Genomic DNA, 19,496 nt, shown 5'->3' with positions numbered 1-19,496 from the left:
TTATCATCACCACCATCCACCTCCAGAACTTTCGTATAGTCCCAAACTGAAGCTCGTACCCATTAAACAACTGTTGGTATCTTTTGCCTTGTTTCTCCCAATGGGATTTTCTGATTGATTTGTATAACTTCATTTTAAATTAGGGATACCAAGCTTTTGTCTTTTGCAACCTGTGTTTTTAAACAACTCTCTTCATGGTGATTAAAAAAAAAAAGTATTTTTCATGGAATCAAAGTACAGTGAGAATTATATTATGAAATCTATGAATGCTTTACAATGTTGGTGTTGCCATCCTTGAAAGCCGTCATCTCCACAATGTTATGAATATATTCACTTACGTTTTCTTCTCAAGGTTTGTTAACATTTAACTATATCATCCATACAGGATTCATTTAGATGTATTTTTTCTAAATGGCTAATCAGCTGTTCCAACATCATTTATTGGATAATTCATCTTTCTTCTACTGATTTAAAATGTCACCTTTTCATACTAAATTTCTCCACGTGCTGGTATTTATTCCTGGATCTTACCTCTAAGCTCTTTTTAGAATATAACACTGTCTTAATTATTGTCCTGTTATGCTCTACTCTCTAGTGAGTTAATACCCTCTCACTTTATGGTTATTTTAATCTTTGAATAATGCAGGCACCATATCACACGCAGGCACCATCATTTTTCAGTATCACATGCAGGCACCCTCATTTTTTTAACCAAATCCCCTACTACTGGACATTTGGTAAGTTTCCTGTTTTTCCATACTACACAACGTGTAGTTATGGACTGAATTACATGAATTCTCTGCCTCAGTGGCTCAAGTTGCGCAAGTTATCCGTTTACCCTTTTCTTTGATTTATTTTAAAAATTACAACCAACATACTCTATTGGTCTCAATTACCGGATAATTGGAAACAAACCTGTCGGCTGGGGTTTAGGATTACCCGCGCAACACCTCCGCGCGACACCAGGGGGCGCAACTTCCCAGTTTCGCCTCAGCTACATCCGGGTTCCACCGCAGGTTCGGGTCGGAAGCCGGCGGAACCTTTCTGTCTCGTGTTCAATTAACCTGCGCGGCGGGGACCACTTAGGCCTCCGCGTACCGCTCTCCTAGAGTGCTGCATTTCGCTTGTGGCAGCGAAGGCGGGTGTGGGGTTTTTTTTTGGTTCTTCCTTCTTCGTGAGCAGCATGGACATGCTTGCGGAGGAGTTTGGGAACATGACCCCGGAGCATTTGGCTGCGCCGATCCCGACCGTAGAGGTGAGGGCCGGGTATGCGGGGAGCGGAAGGGGCCGGGATGCGAACCCGGGAGGCGGTGCCGCGAGAGCTTTCGCCAGGGAGCGGGGCGGGCCGCGGCTTCTGCGCATGCTCAGGCCCCCGCCACGCATCTCCTTTCTCTCTGTCGCCGCCGCGTGCACGTGAAAGGCCGGATCTTTAACGATCTGTCAGCTGCCGTGCGGGCCGAGCAGCCCCGCGGACGGTCTCGGGTTGGACCCTTTCCAGTGTTCATGTTTGTCAGGGGAAAATTGGTCCTCACTTCCACCTTGGGGGACATAGTGCATCTTCGCGGGTCCATAGAGGGCACTGAGGCCGAGGAGTTTAGGCCACTTTCCTGAGGTCCCACAGCTGGCTGTGGTGGTAAAACCAAATCGTCTCAATCCCAGGCTAGTAATCTTTCCTTGTAACCTGGGATTCAAGTTTGCACTGCATGAGTATTTTAAACGTCCGGAATATTTACTCAACATTTTCCCAAGGTGTTTTCCGGGACGTCGCTCCATAGCTCTCAACAGATTGTCATAAGTTAAGGTTAACTGCCCTACAGTGAGCTGCCTAAGTTCAGCGATTGATATAATTTTATTTTCTAGAAAGGCACATATTATAACCTCTCTGGGTCTCAGAATCTTCATTGGCATGGAAAGGGGAACAAGAAATGAGGCTTGAAAAGAGCCAGGGGAGAGATGTCAGGTAGAGGGAACAGGACACTTGAAACCCGCTGGGCAAGACCATCTGATGTTTTTGAGGAACTGAAATTAGGTTGTACTAGAGTGAAGAAGAGAGGTACAAGCAGAAGGATAGGTAAGGGTCCTGATTATGAAAGGTTTTGTTAGTTAGGCAATACTGGATTTTACCTCTTGAAGAGTTAAGAGCCAGCATTTACTGAGCACCTACTATGTGCCAGGCTCTGTGTAAGCGTAACATGCATTACATTATTTAATTCTCTGAAATATTATTTTCTCCACATTTTACCAATGAAAATTTTTGAGGCCCAGAGAGGTTAAGTAACCCAGTGTCAGAACACAGGTAAAGTGGCTGACTCCAGAGTTCTCATCCTTAACTGCTGACTGGACTGCTTCTCCAGAGCCGAAGGAAGAAGCCTAAAGGATTTCTATTTCTTACTTGAATTCGCACAGCTCTGAAGGGACCAAAACCACATTTCCGGCCTTCTGATTCAGGAAGGACAGTTAGTCTTCCTGGCCCTCTGTACACAATCCACCATCTCATCTTAAGGGTCCTGCCTACTAACTGCACTCAGATCTGAAACTTCATTCCCGCTGTTCTCAAGCCTGCATCACTGTCATCTCTTACTTCCTAGGCTCCTAACCTGTCTCACTCCAACCTGTGCTCTGTGGCCAGAGCCATCAGTTTAAACACATACATAGGACCATGTTACTCCTTTGGTTAAACTTCTTCAAACTGCCCATTGCTCTTGGGGCAAAATCTGAAGTGTTTACTATGTGTATAAGGCCTTCCTCAGTCTGGCCACTGATAACTTGTCCAGCTTCTCCGCCCCCCCCCCTTCTTCGCCTCCCCCCAGATATTTCTATTCCTTTTGATCTTTCTCTTATTCCTCTTTGTAGATTTACATGCAATAGAATGCAGTAGTACTAAGTGTTCCGTTCCATCAGTGTTGACAGTTATGTATTTCAAATCACCACCACCCAATACAAGATAATAGAATTTTTCCATCACCCCACAAAGTTCCCTTTTCTTCCATCCCCACCCCCCACCTTTTAATTTCTATCATCATAGATTCGTTTTGCCTGACTCCTTCCTTCTTTTATTAAGACTTAATTTTTTTTAGAGCTTTTTAGGTTCACAGCAAAATTGAAAGGAAATTAACAGAGATTTCTCACATGCTCCCTGCCTTCCACCTGTGTTGTTTCTTGAAAAATGTTTTTACTTTTTCTAGGTTGTCTGCCTCCTTCCCTGGCCACTCCTTTCTAGTCTCCTTGGCTATATCTGCCTTCTGCTCCTCACCTCTAAATGTGGGAGTGCTTTTGATCTCCCTTCATGGATCTCTTCTCCATCTGTACTCAGGAAGTGGTCTTATTCATTACTTGGCTATAATTACCATCCATTTGCTGACTTCTCCCGAGTTTATATCTTCAAGCTACTCTCTTTACAAGTTCAAGACTCATACTTGTTGTCTATTTGACATACCCACCTGAATGTCTAATGGATATCTCAGACTTAGCATGTCCCCAGCCAAACTCCTGGTAGCCCCTCACACCTAAACCTGCTGGTCTGACAGCACCCCGCTTTCTCATATTTGTAAATGGTAGCTCTAAGGCGTCGATCTTGACTCCGCTTTCTCTCAGAGTCTCTATCTAATCTATTATCAAGTCCTGTTGGCTTGAACTTCACATTGTGTCTCCTGGTTGACAATTTCTCACAACCTGTATTGTAACCAGCCTGGAGTATTGCAATAAGCTCCTAAGTGATCTCTCTGCTTTTAACCTTGTCTATTCTCAACCCAGCAGCTCAACCTTAAAATTTAAACTCAATTTTAAATCATCATGTCACTCTTTCACTCAGAACCTTCCAATGCTACTCAAGTCAGTCTAGTAAAAGTCAAAAATTTTATAGTTGCTGCACAGTCTTACGTGATTCTTAAGCTGTTATTCAGACACTGTGTATTCTTACTTTAGACTCAGCTCTACTCATTTGTCAGATTTCCCATTAGCAGATTAGATGCCATTCATTAAAAGAGTCTTATTATGGTAGGCTACTTAAAACCTCAGGAAAGTGTAAATAGCAGTCCTAAGAACACAAGCAGTGTGGCAGTTTGCACCTATTTAGTGTGGGGGTGAGCACCATGTTTGCCATCCTTCTGCTGCCCTGACATGAGCTCTCACCGTGCACTAGAGAGACCAGACTCTCTAAAAATTACTATCCTTTTTTCAACCTGACAAACCCACTTAGGAAGGGTCATGGGAATAAAATAAAGATGAAAAGTGCTTGGAATCTTGAGTCATCACGAGGAGATGAAAGGGTATCCTATTTAAGAAATCTGTGGTATATGTAGAGGGGGTGCCCAAAAAATGTATATACATTTTAAGAAAGGAAAAAACTGTATTCAAATTGTAATACTCAGTGCTCGCTTCAGCAGCACATGTGTTGAGGTTGGAACGTTGCAGAGAGGATTGGCGTGGCCCCTGTGCAAGGATGACATGCAAATTCGTGAAACGTCCCATTAAAAAAAAAATTGTAATACTCAATATATACCGATAACAAAAGATGAATACAACTCATGTGTATGCATGTTTTTGACATCCCCGGTGTGTGTGTGTGTGTACACATATCTGTATGCATGTGCACGCATACACACTCATCTATATGATTTCCATAAAAGTGCTTACCATGTAGAAATTGTTTTAGTTTTATTTACTTTATTTTGCTTACTGTGATAAAGTGAGTAATTTAAGGTATATTAAAATAACATAAAAATACTATGGTTGGTAGCCGAATCCTGACACTTATTGTTTTGATTCACAGGAAAAATGGAGGCTGCTTCCAGCATTTTTAAAGGTAATGAACATTTAATAATAATTAGTTATTTTTCCAATGAAAAGTCAAGAAATAAGCCTTTTTTAAAAAAGATTATATTTTTATCACCAACACTTTTTGACTATGTACAACTGCGTACTTTGCTAGGTTTTGGAAATACAAGAAATCATAAGGTGTATCCCTGCCTATAAGGTGCTAGTGGGGGGAGTGGTCGTCTAATTTTAGAGATAGAAAGTAGTATACATAGTATACAAAGTGCTGTTGGCAAAAGGGTGGTGCCACAGGTGGCCAGAGAGGGCCTCCCAAATGAGGTGAGACATAAACTGCATCTTAAGAGGCAAGGATTTAACTCAGCTGAAAGGTAGGGTGCAGAGAGCATCCATGGCTTGATAACGGTGCCCAAAGGGGCAGAGGCATCTTCATGGGATCTGTAGGAAACAGTGGCCTGTTTGGCTGGAACAGATGAGTGGAGACAATCAGAGGAACTGCTGAATATAAGGTTGGTACAGGGCTTCAATTAAGTTTTAAAAAGCTTATGCTAAGAAGCAGGGGTAACACAGTGAGACACAGCTTGGCACCCACTAGGATGTGATAGCCAAGATAAAAGACAACAGGTATTGATGAGGAGGAGAAATTGGAACCCTCATGCTGTGCTGGTGGGAATATAAGATGTTGCAGCTGCTTTGGAAACAGCCTGGCAGTTCCTCAAATGGGTAAACATAGACTTACCATATGGCCCAGCAATTCTACTCGTAGGTATTTACTCAAGAGAAATGAAAATATATGTCCATGTAAAAACTTGTACACAAATGTTCATAGTAGCATTATTTATAATAGCCCCGAAGTGGAAACAACCCAAATGAGCATCAACTGATGGGTGGATAAATAAAATGTGGTATATCCATACCATGGAATATTATTTGGCAACAAAAATAATCAGGTGCTGGTACATACTACAACATGGATAAATCCTGAAAGCATTATGCGAAGTGAAGGAATGGAGACTTGAAAAGGGAGTAGAGTTTTGTACTTAGGTCTGCATTGTAGGCAGAGGGCTGGGTACTGGGAGATGACCCTGGGGAAGCTGGCAGGGCCAGATTTCTGACCAGATTTGAAAGCCATTTTAAAAATGTTGGGGTTTTTTTCTAATAGCAATGGGAAGCTATGGAAGAATTTTTAAGTAGAGGAATGACCAAGAATGAAATAAAATGGTACGAAAGTCAAGAGAAGCCTTTTTTTTATTATAAAAATTTTAAAGGAACTATACGTACGCAGAAGAGAAGGGGTGGTATTTATGATTCAAAAAAGAGCCGACAGTTGAGGGTACACAGTACAAAAAGAGATCTAGAACTCAATAGACGCATAAGATGTGGCTATTTCATTCGTTCATTTAAAGTTGGGATTCTCCTTTACTCAGACCACCTTGAAATATATTTGTCTAAGAACAAAAGTTAAAGATTTTAATGCATAACCAAAGACAGGAACACAGAGCTCGTGAGGCTGCCCAGGCTGTTGACCGACAGAATCCAGACTCAGAATGTGAGTTTGGGAAAAGAACAGTGACCAAGAACAAACGTAAACCCCTGTACTTAGTTTTGCACAAGGACCAAATGGGCTGTGCTGGACTCAACAGCATTTTTTGGTGAAGATGAAAATTACCTTTGGAGTTTTAGTTGATGAGCCTGTAATGTGGCCTTGCTTCTTTAATAGAAGTGGTGTAAAATCTGGAATGAGGGTGATAGTAGCCCTCTGTGCACTGGTTGGGCTGTCAGTGAGTTTAGGGTGCCCTTGTTAAGGGGGAACATGGACAAACTGGAGCATGTCCAGGGGCAGGCCATCGGCTGCTGGGAGGTCTGGAAGGCATGCCTGTGAGAACAAGCTGAAGGGCCTGTTCAGCCTGAAAGTGAGAACATGAAAGAGAGATGTGTAACTAAATGGACTGTCCTGGAACAGGCATTTTTCTCCAGAAGAGACTGTTAAGTCCAAGGGTGGAAACTGGACGAAGGCAGACCTCAGATCATTTTCAGGTTGAGTTTTTACCCCCGACAACCAGGACTGCTTCACAATGGGATGGTTGCTTCGTAAACCAGGGAGATCCCCAACAAGGAAGCAGAATTAGAGCAAAGGTTCTGTGATTATCCATCTGTTAGGAATGTTCTTAAGAAGCATTGAATTAACTGTGTTTGAAGATTAATGTAAAGAAAATGAACACATACAGTCCTTTTAAATCTTGCGGTTTTGGAGTCTGTGTGTTTATTATTTCACTGTTTTCCGTAGCAGCACTGTCTGTTATCATTACAGACTTTTGAGATGAAAGGGAAGTCACTGCTAGCTGGTATCTGATCTTAGGTTCTCTGAGTGTCACCCTGCTTTCAGTTTCAAATGGAATTATTTTCTTAATAGAGATCCTTATTTTTCCCCCTCATTCTTCTATAAGTGACACAAAAGAACAGAGTTGGATATGTGAAAATCATAAAACTGCTCAGGTAAGAGGAAGACAAAAAAGAAAATCGGCATTGTTTGAGGGTTGAAGAGATGATGCTCTATTGCTGGATTTTTAAAAAAATTCAAAGTATGCAGAGAAAATCCTGACTTATTTATTAGCTTATGGGAAGTCATTCGGTGTATTCAAATACTCATATCTTACATTCTGAAAGTCAGGTTGCTTCTCAAGGAGTAAAATGTGAGGGTGTTCTAATAAGATGGAGGAGAAATGTAATGAGGACACATCAATATAAAGTTTTACTAAACAAAATTCATGGATTTTTTTTTTTTCTCACTTTGGTTTTGAGAAAAATTTGATGACCACCTATGATTAATGTCTGCTATATAATCTGCTATTTTGTTGGTGACTTACTGTTTTGCTTTTTCTGTTTAGGTGAAAGGCCTTGTGAAACAGCATATAGATTCATTTAACTATTTCATTAATGTAGAGGTAAGCATCAAAACTTAGAAATAGACATAGCTAAGAATTAACTGGAGTCTTTCCTAATTAGCTAGAGTCTTTCCTAATGTTGCTCTTTCCACTGCAGATAAAGAAGATCATGAAAGCCAATGAAAAAGTTACAAGCGATGCTGACCCCATGTGGTACTTAAAGTAAGGAATCAGCTACTCTTAATTTGCTCTTTTGATTATGTCTAACATAGTAGTTGTTATGAAAACTCTTTTAAAAATAATTCTTTTTTTATCTGTTTAATAAGTTAATTATCATGTACTCAATTTTTAATTGTTAAGATCAAGTGCTCAGTTTTTAATTGGTAAACTGATTATAACAAGTAGAGTTATCATTGAGTTTCATATCATTGAGATAGTTTCATATCATTGAGACGGTAATGAAACTATTAGGGGCTTACATTTTTAAAAACAATTTTAGACTTAGCAAAAAAATTACAAAAGTAGTACAAAGCGTGCCCATATTATCCTTCAACCAGCTTCTCTAATATTAACATCTTACATAACCATAGCACAGTTAGCAAAACCAGGAAATTCACATTGATACAATATTATCCACAGGTCTTATTCCAAGCTTCCCCACCAATGTCCTTTTTCTGGTCCAGAATTCAATTCAGGACCCCACAGTGTGTTTAGCTATCATGTTTCCCCAATATGTTCCAGTAAGTGACAGTTCTCAAGCTTTCTTGGTCTTTCATGACCTTGACACCTTTGACGGTTTCTCTGGTCAGTTGTTTTGTAGAAGGTCCTTCGATTTGTGTTTGTGTGATGTTTATTCATGATTAGATTGAGTTATGCATTTTGGCAAGAATACCACAGAAGTGGTATTTTGTGCCATTCTCACTGCATCACATCAGGATACAGATATTGATATGTTTTATTATTAGTGATTTTAATTTTGTTACTTGATTAAGGTGGTATGTCCAGATTTCTCTACTGTGAAGTTATTATTTTTCCTTTTGTAATTAGTAAGTATCTAATGGGGAGATCTTTGAGACTATGTAAATATCTTTGCTTTCTCATCATATCTTAGCCACTAATTTTAGCATACATTGGTGGGTGGTTCTTACCTATAACAACTAATGCTGTGGTATTCCCTAAGGGTCTCTATTTCCATCATCCCTCCTACATTAATACTGGAATTTACTGTAGGGAAGAGCTTTATCCTCCCCTTATTTATTTATCTATAATTTTAGATGTTTATTCTATGGATAATAATCCAGTACTATCATTTATTGCTCAAATTGTCTCAGCTTTGGCTGTGGGGAGATTCTTCAGGTTGATTGCTGTGGCCTTTCAACATGCCCCTGTTAATTTTCGAGAACGATGAGATGTTTATCTACAATTTTCCCTGTCCCAGCCTGGAATCAACCATTTCTCCAAGGAGCCCTAGTCCCTTTTAGTGGAGAATAGTATTTAGAAACCAAGATATGGATACTAAAGCCTCAGTAGACAGAGCTAAGAAACATATGTATGTATATTAACACATGCACACACACACATCTGTGTTGCTGTATCCTATCCATTTTTATATATATTAAAAACCATGGGTACTGATACCTCCAATTCTCATCCAACTCTATAGGACACATTCTAACCTCTCTTTTCTTATAACTTCTATGCCTGACAGTGAGAAATCTGGCTCTCATTATCTACTCTATATTTACTTATTTTTTTCAATTCTGGGCTATATATAAAACAGATTCAGAATTGTTAACTCATACTCCTTTGAGAATAAAATTTACTAATTGGAGTACAATATTTGTATACTACTTTTTTGTCTTTATCTTTACAGTCAAAATACTGTTTTCCAAAGTTATTTAGATTAGTTTTCTTCCCACCTTTCAAAAGTGCAGTTATGTTACTCATTTGTAATGCAGTAAGGTTTAAATTCCGTTTTTGATCCTTCCCCCCATCTCCCGCTTCTGGGTGATTTTAATTATGCTATTTTTGGGGTATGTGAAACATTTTTATGGTGTAAGAGTTAGACCTGTAGAAAAAAGTATATTCAGGAAATTATCACTCCCCACCCAATTCTTTCTACCCTCTCCCAGGCACTCCTTGGAGGTAACCAATTTTATTCATTTCTGCTTTCTTCTTCCTATGCTTCTTTTGCACAAATGAGCATATGTGTATTTTCCCCCGCATATCCTTTTCTTTCTTACATGAATAATAGCATACTATAGATACGCTTTTGCACTTTACTTTTTTTTTTCATTAAGTATCGTTTTTAGGGAAGTATGTTTCCAATATTTTTGTAAAGAGATTTCCACTGTTTTTAAAAAGCTACTCTGACAGTATTTTCCCTCCTTTGTAAAGCTACATGTACTATCACTTCAAGAAGATCTCCAGTTATAATTTCGTATTTGTTTGTCATTCCTAGCAAGATAAACATCTGTCAAAGAATAATCCTTGTATTTGGGAGGAAGATGTCATTTGTTTACATGTACCTTGAAGAAGTATAATTGGTAATGAAACAATTTGCTTTTCAGATATCTTAATATCTATGTTGGGCTTCCTGATGTTGAAGAAAGCTTCAATGTAACTAGACCAGTGTCCCCTCATGAGGTAATTTTCAACCTTACTTTAATTGGGTTTGTTTGCTTTCACTCAAAGAGTCTGTGCCCTTAATATATACTCTTAAAAGATGATTTAAAAACAGGGGGAAAAAATGTCTTATGAGACAGACAACCAAATAAACAAGCATTTACATAATACTATACTATATTAGGAAACAGTTCTGTGCTATTTAGTTTGTCATTTAATTCTAATTAACTTGCACTGATTTACATAACTGTGCACTGTTTATGTTCTGTTTCTGAGCATTTTAGTGGTCTCACCCCATCCCCTCGCTGGCCACTTGTGCCTAGCATGGTGCTGTTTATTGCAGTGGTTACTTGCTTAGCACATTTTTTGAGGGTTAGCAGGCATTGTGTTATAATGGCCGAGGAGACCGAGGACTAGGGGCTCACAGTCTAATAGAAGAGATCAATGAAAATGTAAATTCCAGGCTTTTAACGGAGATGCAGAAAGAGGGTTATAGAATAGGCCTATTTATTGGCTTTTAACAGATTCTAGATTTCTCTTCACATTCTTCCTCTTAGTGTCCATAATTGGGATTTGATCAGGAAATAAAATGATTTTTGTACATTTATTGGGTTTATTAATGTAAAGCTAAAATAGCAATTAGGGAACATAGCATAGGAATCTTTAACAAACAAGTAAGGTGTTAGAGTGTGTGGTTGTTGCCTAAGTAAGGTTAAACAGGAAGTATGATCAAGTAGCCAGACTTTTTATAGAGGTCAATTTTGATATTACTTAATCACCAAGTATGGATTGAACATTTATTTTGTGCTTCGACATTGTGAGTTACAAAAGAAATGAGACGCATAGCCTTTCTCAAGGAGTTCATACTCTTGTGGAGAGATTAAAATAACAAAACAAATGAAACAGACACCAGGGGTTGCACACTTTGAATGGCTGGAAGGATCCGCTAGGCAAGGTAAATATGCAAAATTGTACTGAGCAGGAAGTGGCAAGTACTGTGGCTATTGGAAGGGGTGTGCCTCAACTTGGCTTTCTTCACCCCCACTCCCCCCATTCCCTTTTGCTAGAACTTTACAGTTTTCTGAGAACTAGGCAGCCAATTAGCAATTTCCGAGTCATTTTCTAAACTACCACTGAGTTCAGAGAAAGGAGCAAAGTAGTTTGAAGTAGTTCAAGAAGCCTGATGCTACAGTTGTCACAATTAGTCTTTCTGATGTTGAAGAAAGTGTATAGGTATTATTGTGATTAGAGAGAGGGGGCGGGAAGATTTCTTGGAGAGATGTTGACTCTTGGAGCGTGGGAGAGCAGGTGGGTGGGCAGGCCTGAGCCCCACAGCAGGAAATGCAGGGAGCAGCTACTGCATACTCCACCCGCACAATCCTACTCCTGTGAAAAGAGAGGCCGAGGAGGACAAAAGGGGCCCATGGAGGTAGTCTGGGGCCTATGCAGTGGATCCCAATTTTCACCACATCTGTCGAATTTCATTTCCATTTGAAGGGATGAGTTTGTTAAAACTCATGAATGCTTGCCTATCATGGGCTCACATTAGTTTTATTAATATAAATGAGATAATAATTATTTAATACTCTGTGCCAGGCACCATTCTTAAAAATGTATATTTATACTCTTAGGAGTTAAAATTAATATTTTCCCATTTTACATGGGAGAAGATTGAGATGAAGAAAGGTGATATAAAACTTAAGTGGTAGAGCTGGTATTTGAAAGCAGGCAGTAGACCAACCTTACTCTGAACCACCAAGCCTTACTGCCTTTGGTCTGGCCCTAAGGAGGAGGCTTGCTCTGGTTAAATATAAGATAAACAGTGTGTATTGGTCAATCATAGGAATATCGAATATTTTTAAATCCCAAGCACTTATGAAGGCAAGAAAAAGCTTAACTCTGTGTTTGGTTCAGTAGAAGCCAGAGAGAGGATTGAGCACCATGAATTATATGGTTGGTTTTCTGAGAAATTCTCTTGAGACTACACGCCACCTGATGACCATCAGTATAATGGGGAGGTCATAGGAAGATTCTGATGGGCTTTCCTGTGTCTTATCATGGCTCAGGCAAGGGCATCATTTTGTGAGTCCCTGTCATGTAAAACTAAAGCACATACCAACGATTTCTGAAGTCCCTCAAATGATTCAGAAATTGTTAGGATGATGTGATGAATGAGTTGTGCTATAACACACCACTTAGCAAGAAACTTTGTGATACAGTTTTGTTTATTTGGAGAATAAAAGAAAGTGCAGTTTAAATTTTTTAGTGTCTGTGTGTGTATACTTTGTTAACTGTTTAAAATAAGCCAGCCTCATTGATTACCTTCCATGGATCCCGTTTGCAAGAATTAATCTAATTGCTTCAAAGATGTGGGAGCAGACGGGTGATAGCATCAGATCAGTGAGAAGAAAATCAGTACCAGACTTCTCGTTCCCTTTCTGGGCTGGCAGAGGCAGGGGTGCTGTGGCGATGTCTAGACCAGTAGCTGGCATCATTCCCTTCCAGAGGAAGGTGGGCGCCTAACTCCCGGTGTCCTAAGGCAGCACATGGAACAGCTAGCGGAGTGTTCCATAGACAGATCAAGTTCATCATGGGCCTCACTTCTACTGGAGAAGCAGCTCTCTGAGGCTGTCAGGACCGCTGCTTCTCCAGAGCGGAAGAGCAGTGACTGTCTGATTCTATTCCAGTGCCGCCTGCGGGACATGACGTACTCTGCCCCCATTACAGTGGACATCGAATATACCCGAGGCAGCCAGAGGATCATCCGCAATGCTCTACCCATTGGCAGGTGAGACATGACTTCGGTAGTGGAGCCACCCTGCCTGCATTCCAGCCTGTGAGGCGACCTTGGGCAACTGAAGTTCTCTTTGCTCCATTTCCTCATCTGAAAACTGGGGGAAGTGGTACCTAGTTCATGGGCTGATTTTCTGGAGCCGGTGAGTCAGCACACAGAAAGCACTTAGGTGGTGTCTGGCTCACAGTTGTGGTTGTTATTATTTTTTAATTGTGAAATATTTTCTATAAAGTTAAGGAAAATGCTTCCATTCCCTCCTGTAACTCCAGGCTGTTAGGGAAACATTAGGTAAGATAGCATTTCAGTGGACTCTCCTAGTCTGGAGAGTCCTTGGTGGATCCATACATAATTTAAATTTTGTAAGCGGGCATTTTCCCGCCAAATCGCGTCATAACGCGGGGCTTTTTTGACATTTTCTCGCCAAAATTAGACTTTCCGTAAAATATTCAGATCTTTCGATCTATTTGATATTTTTCTATGAAACTTTCAGTGTTTTAGTTTAAAAAGAGGTCTCTATTTATTTACTTTGCAAAATTTTTGCCGGTTCCAGCTAGAAGCGATATGACGAGTTTACTCGTTTTCCGCAAAAAATGTTACATTTAAGTTTCCGGGCAGTTTAACTGTTTCCCATAGAGCAGAATTTAAGGGAGAAGTTACTTTCTTATCCAGAACGAGTTTGGAAGTGATAGCTAGCATCAGCTAGCATTTTTGCAGTCGGCTTTTCCTAATTTGGGAAATATATTGACTCTCCTGTAAAAGTGGACAAAACTCACATTAATAATAATAGTAATAATGATGGTTATTAATGATGCTGGACTTTAAACTTATACCAGATAATTCCCATTCAAGTGTTTTTCCTCCTTCAAAAGTGGTAAGAGCTTAAACAATCCATTCGTGCGCACCAACTTCCGATCATTTGTCATGCCCTATGCTGGTTGCCCGGGTAAATAGAAGATACTTAATGATACAGCTGCCGTCAGCTACATTTATTCCCAGCTGCTAGGGAAGGCAGACTACACAGTAACTAGGGCACCATTTGGTAAGTACTATGATGGAGAAGGCCAAATACTGTGGGAATAAATCCTTCCCCTATATTCCTGAAGGAAGGGGCTATTTGTATTGTTCTCTCCTTATTCTTCAGTAAGGAAAATAAGTAGGGTTATTAAAATGTTAATCTTTTTTTTAGCAAAACTTTTTATCCATGTTAAGAGCTTCTCTCTTTCTTATATAAGGCACAATTGTGTCCAATTAAGACTTGGACCACTGCTAAATTCTTACCCATACTGAACATTGTAAAGGAAAGATAAGAGAAATAGGAGCAAAACATAAATAGTTGGTAAAATTTGGGTTTCAATGCTGTTTAAAGAGGAGGCAGCAAAGGGTGTGTATGTAGTTGAAGGTGTGCAGTTTTAGTTGAATATCTAGTATGTGCCAGCTACTGTGATAGCTGATTTCATTAGTTAGTCCTGAATTCATAACACTACATACATTACCTCATTTAATTGTTTTTTGAACTGGAAAGATTTTGGTTTAATCCAAATAAATAGTACATAAGAACATTTGATACAAAGCAATAGCCTTCTTCCCTCTCCTTCCTCACCCATAGTGCCAACCTTGTAACCATTTTTGCTGTTTTTCTGTTGGTTTTATGTCTATAACTAAATGCTATGCTTATACCTTTATATCTTGATACCTCAACTTTAGATACTATTTATTGACTCTTAATGTAGAAGATGTGGATTAGTTTACCTATATCACCCACTTTCCTTCTCTCTTCTTCCTCTAAATTTGCTTCTTATTTTTAATCCTTCTTTTGGTTACTGTGGTCTTTTTAATACTTTTGTATCTTAGTGTTTCGATCATCTTTTATGTAAAATGAGGATACTTCTATCCCTACCTTCCTGTTATGGTTTCTTTTTTAACCTATGAGTTGCTTAGAAGACTATTTTAAAATTTCCAGATTTGTGGTTTACATCAATTTTTGGGACTTGTGGAGACCTATTTATTTTCATATATGTTTCACATATTTGTTTGGAAGCAAGGAGTATTTTCCAGTTCTTTTGTGTCATAATCTCTGTTTTCCTTTATATCAAGCTGGTTAATGTGTTGTTTAGATGTTACGTTTCTTCACAAATTTTTGAATTCTTTGTTCTTTCAATTACTAGGAGAGAAGTGTTAAAATCTTCCACTACGATGGTGGATTTATCCATTTCTCCTTGTGTTTTTGTGTATTTTTGCTTTTTGAAGTTACGTTAGTAGGCGCATAAAAGTTTAGAATTTTAGGTCTTTCTGGTGAATTGAAACTTTTATCATGATGCATTTATCTTCATCTTTTGTGATATTTTTTGCCGTAAAATTTGATCTGCTTTTATTATAGCCACATCTGCTTTCTTTTGGTTATTTTTCTGGCATATTATTTTTTAAATCCTTTTCTTTTTAATCTTTCTATCTCCTTATGTTTTAGGTATATTTGAAGTAAACTGCATATGGCTAGATGTTTTAAAAATTTACCTGAGGACTAGTTCATTTACGTATGTTATTTTACTAATGTATTTGGATATTGATGTATATTCCTGTCAGCTTATTTTGTACTTTTAATCTGTCCAACTTTTCAGATGTTTCCGTTTTTTCTCTTTTTGCCTTTTGGATTAATGGAAGTCTTTTTTTTCCTTACTCTCCTCAGCTGATTGAAAGTCAAGTATAATATTTCTGATTGTTTATGTTTACTTCAGAAATTTTTAAATGCATATTTAACGAAGTTTGAAAATAATCAATATCTTTATTCTCCTCCTGGAAAGAACAAGGACCTCAGAAAGCTTTAACTTGGATCAAATCAGCCTCCCTGACGTACTGCTTTTATTGTGCCAAATTTTAATTCTATCTTGTTTTCTTTTTTAACCTATAAATCAGAAATAATTATTGTCGTATAGTTAATATTTGTTTATACTTACCCACTTTATTTACCATTTTCTTTGCTTACCATACACTTTTGCATGCCGAGTTTCATTCTACATTTATTTTTCATTACCTTGACATACTATCTTTTAGAAATTCTTTTGGTGGGGAGGATCTATTAGTAGTAACTTCTCTCAGTTTTTGTTGGAAAATATCCTTACATATTGACCTTCTTCTGAATGATGACTTAACAGAATACACAAATCTAGGCTGACAGTTATTTTCTCTCAGAACTTTGAGCATACCACACCATTGTCATCTGTCACTTGTAGGTTTGAAGTTATCTGTCTGTCCAATCATCCTTCCCTTTTTGGTAACTTGCCTTTTTTCCCGGCTGTGTTTTCAATCTTCTCTTCCTCTTTGGTATTTCGTATCTTAACTGTGTTTAAGTGGGGCTTTCTTTTTATTCAATCTGCGCAGATATCATTGTGAGGATTATGACTTTCATGCATTTCTCAGCTATTATCTCTGAATAGGACTTCTCACCCATTCTGTGTATTCTCTCCATCTGGAAGTCTGATTAGACGTATATGAGACCCTCTCACTCTACTCCTCCATGACTCTTAAACTCTTTCATATTTTCTATCTCTTTTTCTTTCTGAAATACATTTTCAATAATTTAGTCAGCTCTCTTATCCAGTTCAGTAATTCTGACTTTAGCAGTGTCAAATCTACTATTATTCAGCCTATTCATAGATTTTTAAAGTATAGCTTACATTTTTCATTTGTAGAAGTTTTGCTCAGTTCTTTGTTAGAACTTCCTAGTTAGTTTTGATAATTTCTTAATCCTTACACTTTAATTCATTTCCCTATTTCTACGCAACTAATGAGAGTCACTTTTTCTTTTTTTTTTTCACCATGAATGAAGAGTTGCTGCAATTTCTGACTGTCACTAAAGTCTGTCTGCAAAGTTTAAGGAAGCAGATATTGAGTTTTCGTTATGTGTAGTGGAACAGTGTGCCTGAGGAAATAATTCCTTTCACTTGGTTCTTCATGTAACTCCCATTGTTCTGCCTTTTCTGATGTGTGGAAGAGGCATGCAGACCCCTTAGTGATGTATACAGTACACAGTTTGTATTTTTTTCACCTTTTTTGCCAGTGATAACCTTTATGTGATATTTTCTTTTATTCTATTTTAAACAGAATGCCCATAATGCTACGTAGTTCAAACTGTGTTCTCACAGGGAAAACGCCAGCAGAATTTGCCAAACTGAATGAATGTCCTTTAGATCCAGGTATGTGTGATTTCTTGGATTTACCCCCTCTTCCTTTGTTTCTGTTTTGTTTATAACTTTTTTCCTTAAAACAATACCAGCCTTTCTGCTTTATAGTGAACTTTGATAGGACTTTGTTTGCAAAATGTCCAGAAATTTGGCTCCAACTTCATTCTATTAGTCTGTATTTCTAAAAGATAAACTGTTTCCTCTTTTACTTCATGTTTAAAACTTTAATACCCCAAGTTCTTATTTATTGCTGTGATTTGTCTGTCTGTTCTCTGTTTCTTTGCTCAATGGTAATGCTCTTTTGTTGTACTTAAAAATTCAGAATAATGATTGAATCATCTAATTTCAGGCAGTTTTAAATGCAGTAAAGGTGCAAAAAACGAAACTTGGTAAATTTTTAAAAATTATGTTTTTGTACCTATTTTGAGGCCGATTCTTTTATAAAGTTTCAAGCTTATCACTTAAAGTTTCTTTTAATTCCTTAACTCATATTTCACTTTGATTTAATTTATAGTTGCTTTTATCTAATTCTTTTAAAGTTGTGTTGATGTAGAAGTCCAGAATGTTTGGAAAAAGATTAACAGAGAACATGACTTTTAGATTGTTAACAAAATGTTGCATAAGTCAAATATATTGCCCTATTTTTGCTTATATAAATGAAGTCTCACTTTGTCCTGTTTTGAATTGTGTGCAAAAATATATATGATAATTCTTGATGAGATTTATTATGTATGGAATGTTATGGAAACCTAGTCTTAGTCTATCATTATCACTGATTTGTTAGAAAACTTAGAGCAAATTTCAGTTTATATTGAAGATTGTCAGTTATTTTTCTGCTTAAGAGATCTGAAGACTAATTTATTTAACATTATTTTCATTCATCTCTTATGTATGGCAGGGCATAGACCAGTAAGATACATTTCCTGTCCTCAGGAAGTTTATTATGTTGTGCCTCACATGTATAAAATCATGTGCTGAGACTGTTATCGATTCATAAAACAATATCAGCAGTCCTCTTTGATGGCCAGTGCCGTGAAGTAATGAAAGAGTGATCTCTAATTCAGGACATTACTAAAACACACTGTTTGAAGAATAGGGGGTAAAGCTTTTTTTGTTTCCTTTGGGCAGGTGGTTACTTCATCGTCAAAGGAGTAGAAAAAGTTATTCTTATCCAAGAGCAGCTGTCTAAGAACAGAATCATTGTGGAGGCTGACAGAAAAGGAGCAGTTGGGGCTTCAGTTACCAGGTATGGAAGGAAAGCAGAGGTGGTACTCTTAAGAAATATTGACAATCCAATTAATATCAAATGGCTGTCTTTTGATATGGAGGCACCCAGTTATTTCTCTCGATAATAGACAGTGAAATATTTAAAGTATCTGTGTTCAATTTATTGTGTAAGACTGTCAGCACCGTGTATTGATTTCAAATTTTCTGTGAAAGTGTGAGACATTGTTTGAAAGGCCACTAGGTATTTTGTTGGTGCTGAATTTTGTTAATTTATAGTATTAAAGAAACTTTTACAAAAGAAAAACTATTCAATTTTTCATGTTCCTTTTCAGTCTTTGACCATTTTACATATGTATTCCTAATTATTATTAGGAATTATTTTTATTACTGATTATCCTATTGGTATAATCAGAGACTACTTTACACTTAATATTTAATGAATTACTTCATGGAATTAACATCTTATTGTTAGTTTTTTTTGACCAGGCTTTTTAATAGTATATTCATTTTTCTACAACAGCATCCCTTATATTACTCTTGTAACTTCTTTTCTCTGGTTTATTATCATATATAATTTGAAATTGGAGGTTAATGAGTTTGGGGAATAAAAAAATTTGTCACATTGTTAAGATGTCAGTATATAATAGAGTTTTTCTTCTGACAATGTGTATGAACTGCTTTAACTCAGAGTTTCTGCATTTTTCCTTCTGATGGAGGAGAGGCAGCTGACAATAATGGCCATTTATTGAGCAGTTACGAGGAGCCAGGCAGTGTACTAAGTGCTTCACGTACGTTAGTTGTCAGCTCAGTCCTTCGAGATAAGTGGCGTTAGCTCCATTTTGCAGCAGATTCACAGGCCTTGAGTGCAGGGTCACATCGATCATCAGAAATAGCCAGCATTTGAACCCAGATCTAACAATTCTACAACCGATGTCTTCCCACTGTATGCAGCTCTTGGAGCCAGATCAATCAGGATTTGAATCCCAAGTTTTGTTTACTAGCTATGAGAGTGTT

The 19,496-nt window shown here is 38.0% G+C and overlaps 1 protein-coding gene and 1 non-coding gene across 2 annotated transcripts in view; both read left to right on the top strand.

The window, feature by feature from the left end:
• The first annotated feature begins 1,002 nt into the window (after positions 1-1,002).
• The window catches only part of POLR3B (RNA polymerase III subunit B), a 112,435-nt gene continuing 93,941 nt past the window's right edge, over positions 1,003-19,496 (top strand). The window contains exons 1-8 of the mRNA XM_019728448.3: positions 1,003-1,255; positions 4,772-4,804; positions 7,662-7,718; positions 7,816-7,880; positions 10,229-10,304; positions 12,971-13,071; positions 17,176-17,267; positions 18,384-18,501. Coding sequence (XP_019584007.2) covers positions 1,184-1,255; positions 4,772-4,804; positions 7,662-7,718; positions 7,816-7,880; positions 10,229-10,304; positions 12,971-13,071; positions 17,176-17,267; positions 18,384-18,501 — 614 coding nt within the window. The 5' untranslated portion in view covers positions 1,003-1,183. The remainder of the gene's footprint in view (positions 1,256-4,771; positions 4,805-7,661; positions 7,719-7,815; positions 7,881-10,228; positions 10,305-12,970; positions 13,072-17,175; positions 17,268-18,383; positions 18,502-19,496) is intronic.
• LOC141570244 (U6 spliceosomal RNA) lies at positions 4,370-4,476 on the top strand. The gene has a single exon (XR_012494254.2). It is a non-coding gene; the product is annotated as a U6 spliceosomal RNA (small nuclear RNA).

This window comes from Rhinolophus sinicus, chromosome 1 (assembly GCF_057876585.1).
Source record: "Rhinolophus sinicus isolate RSI-liver-muscle chromosome 1, RSI-T2T, whole genome shotgun sequence".
Classification (NCBI taxonomy): domain Eukaryota; kingdom Metazoa; phylum Chordata; class Mammalia; order Chiroptera; family Rhinolophidae; genus Rhinolophus; species Rhinolophus sinicus.
The sequence above is the reverse complement of the archived record's forward strand: the minus strand, read 5'-3'. Positions and strand labels throughout refer to the sequence as shown.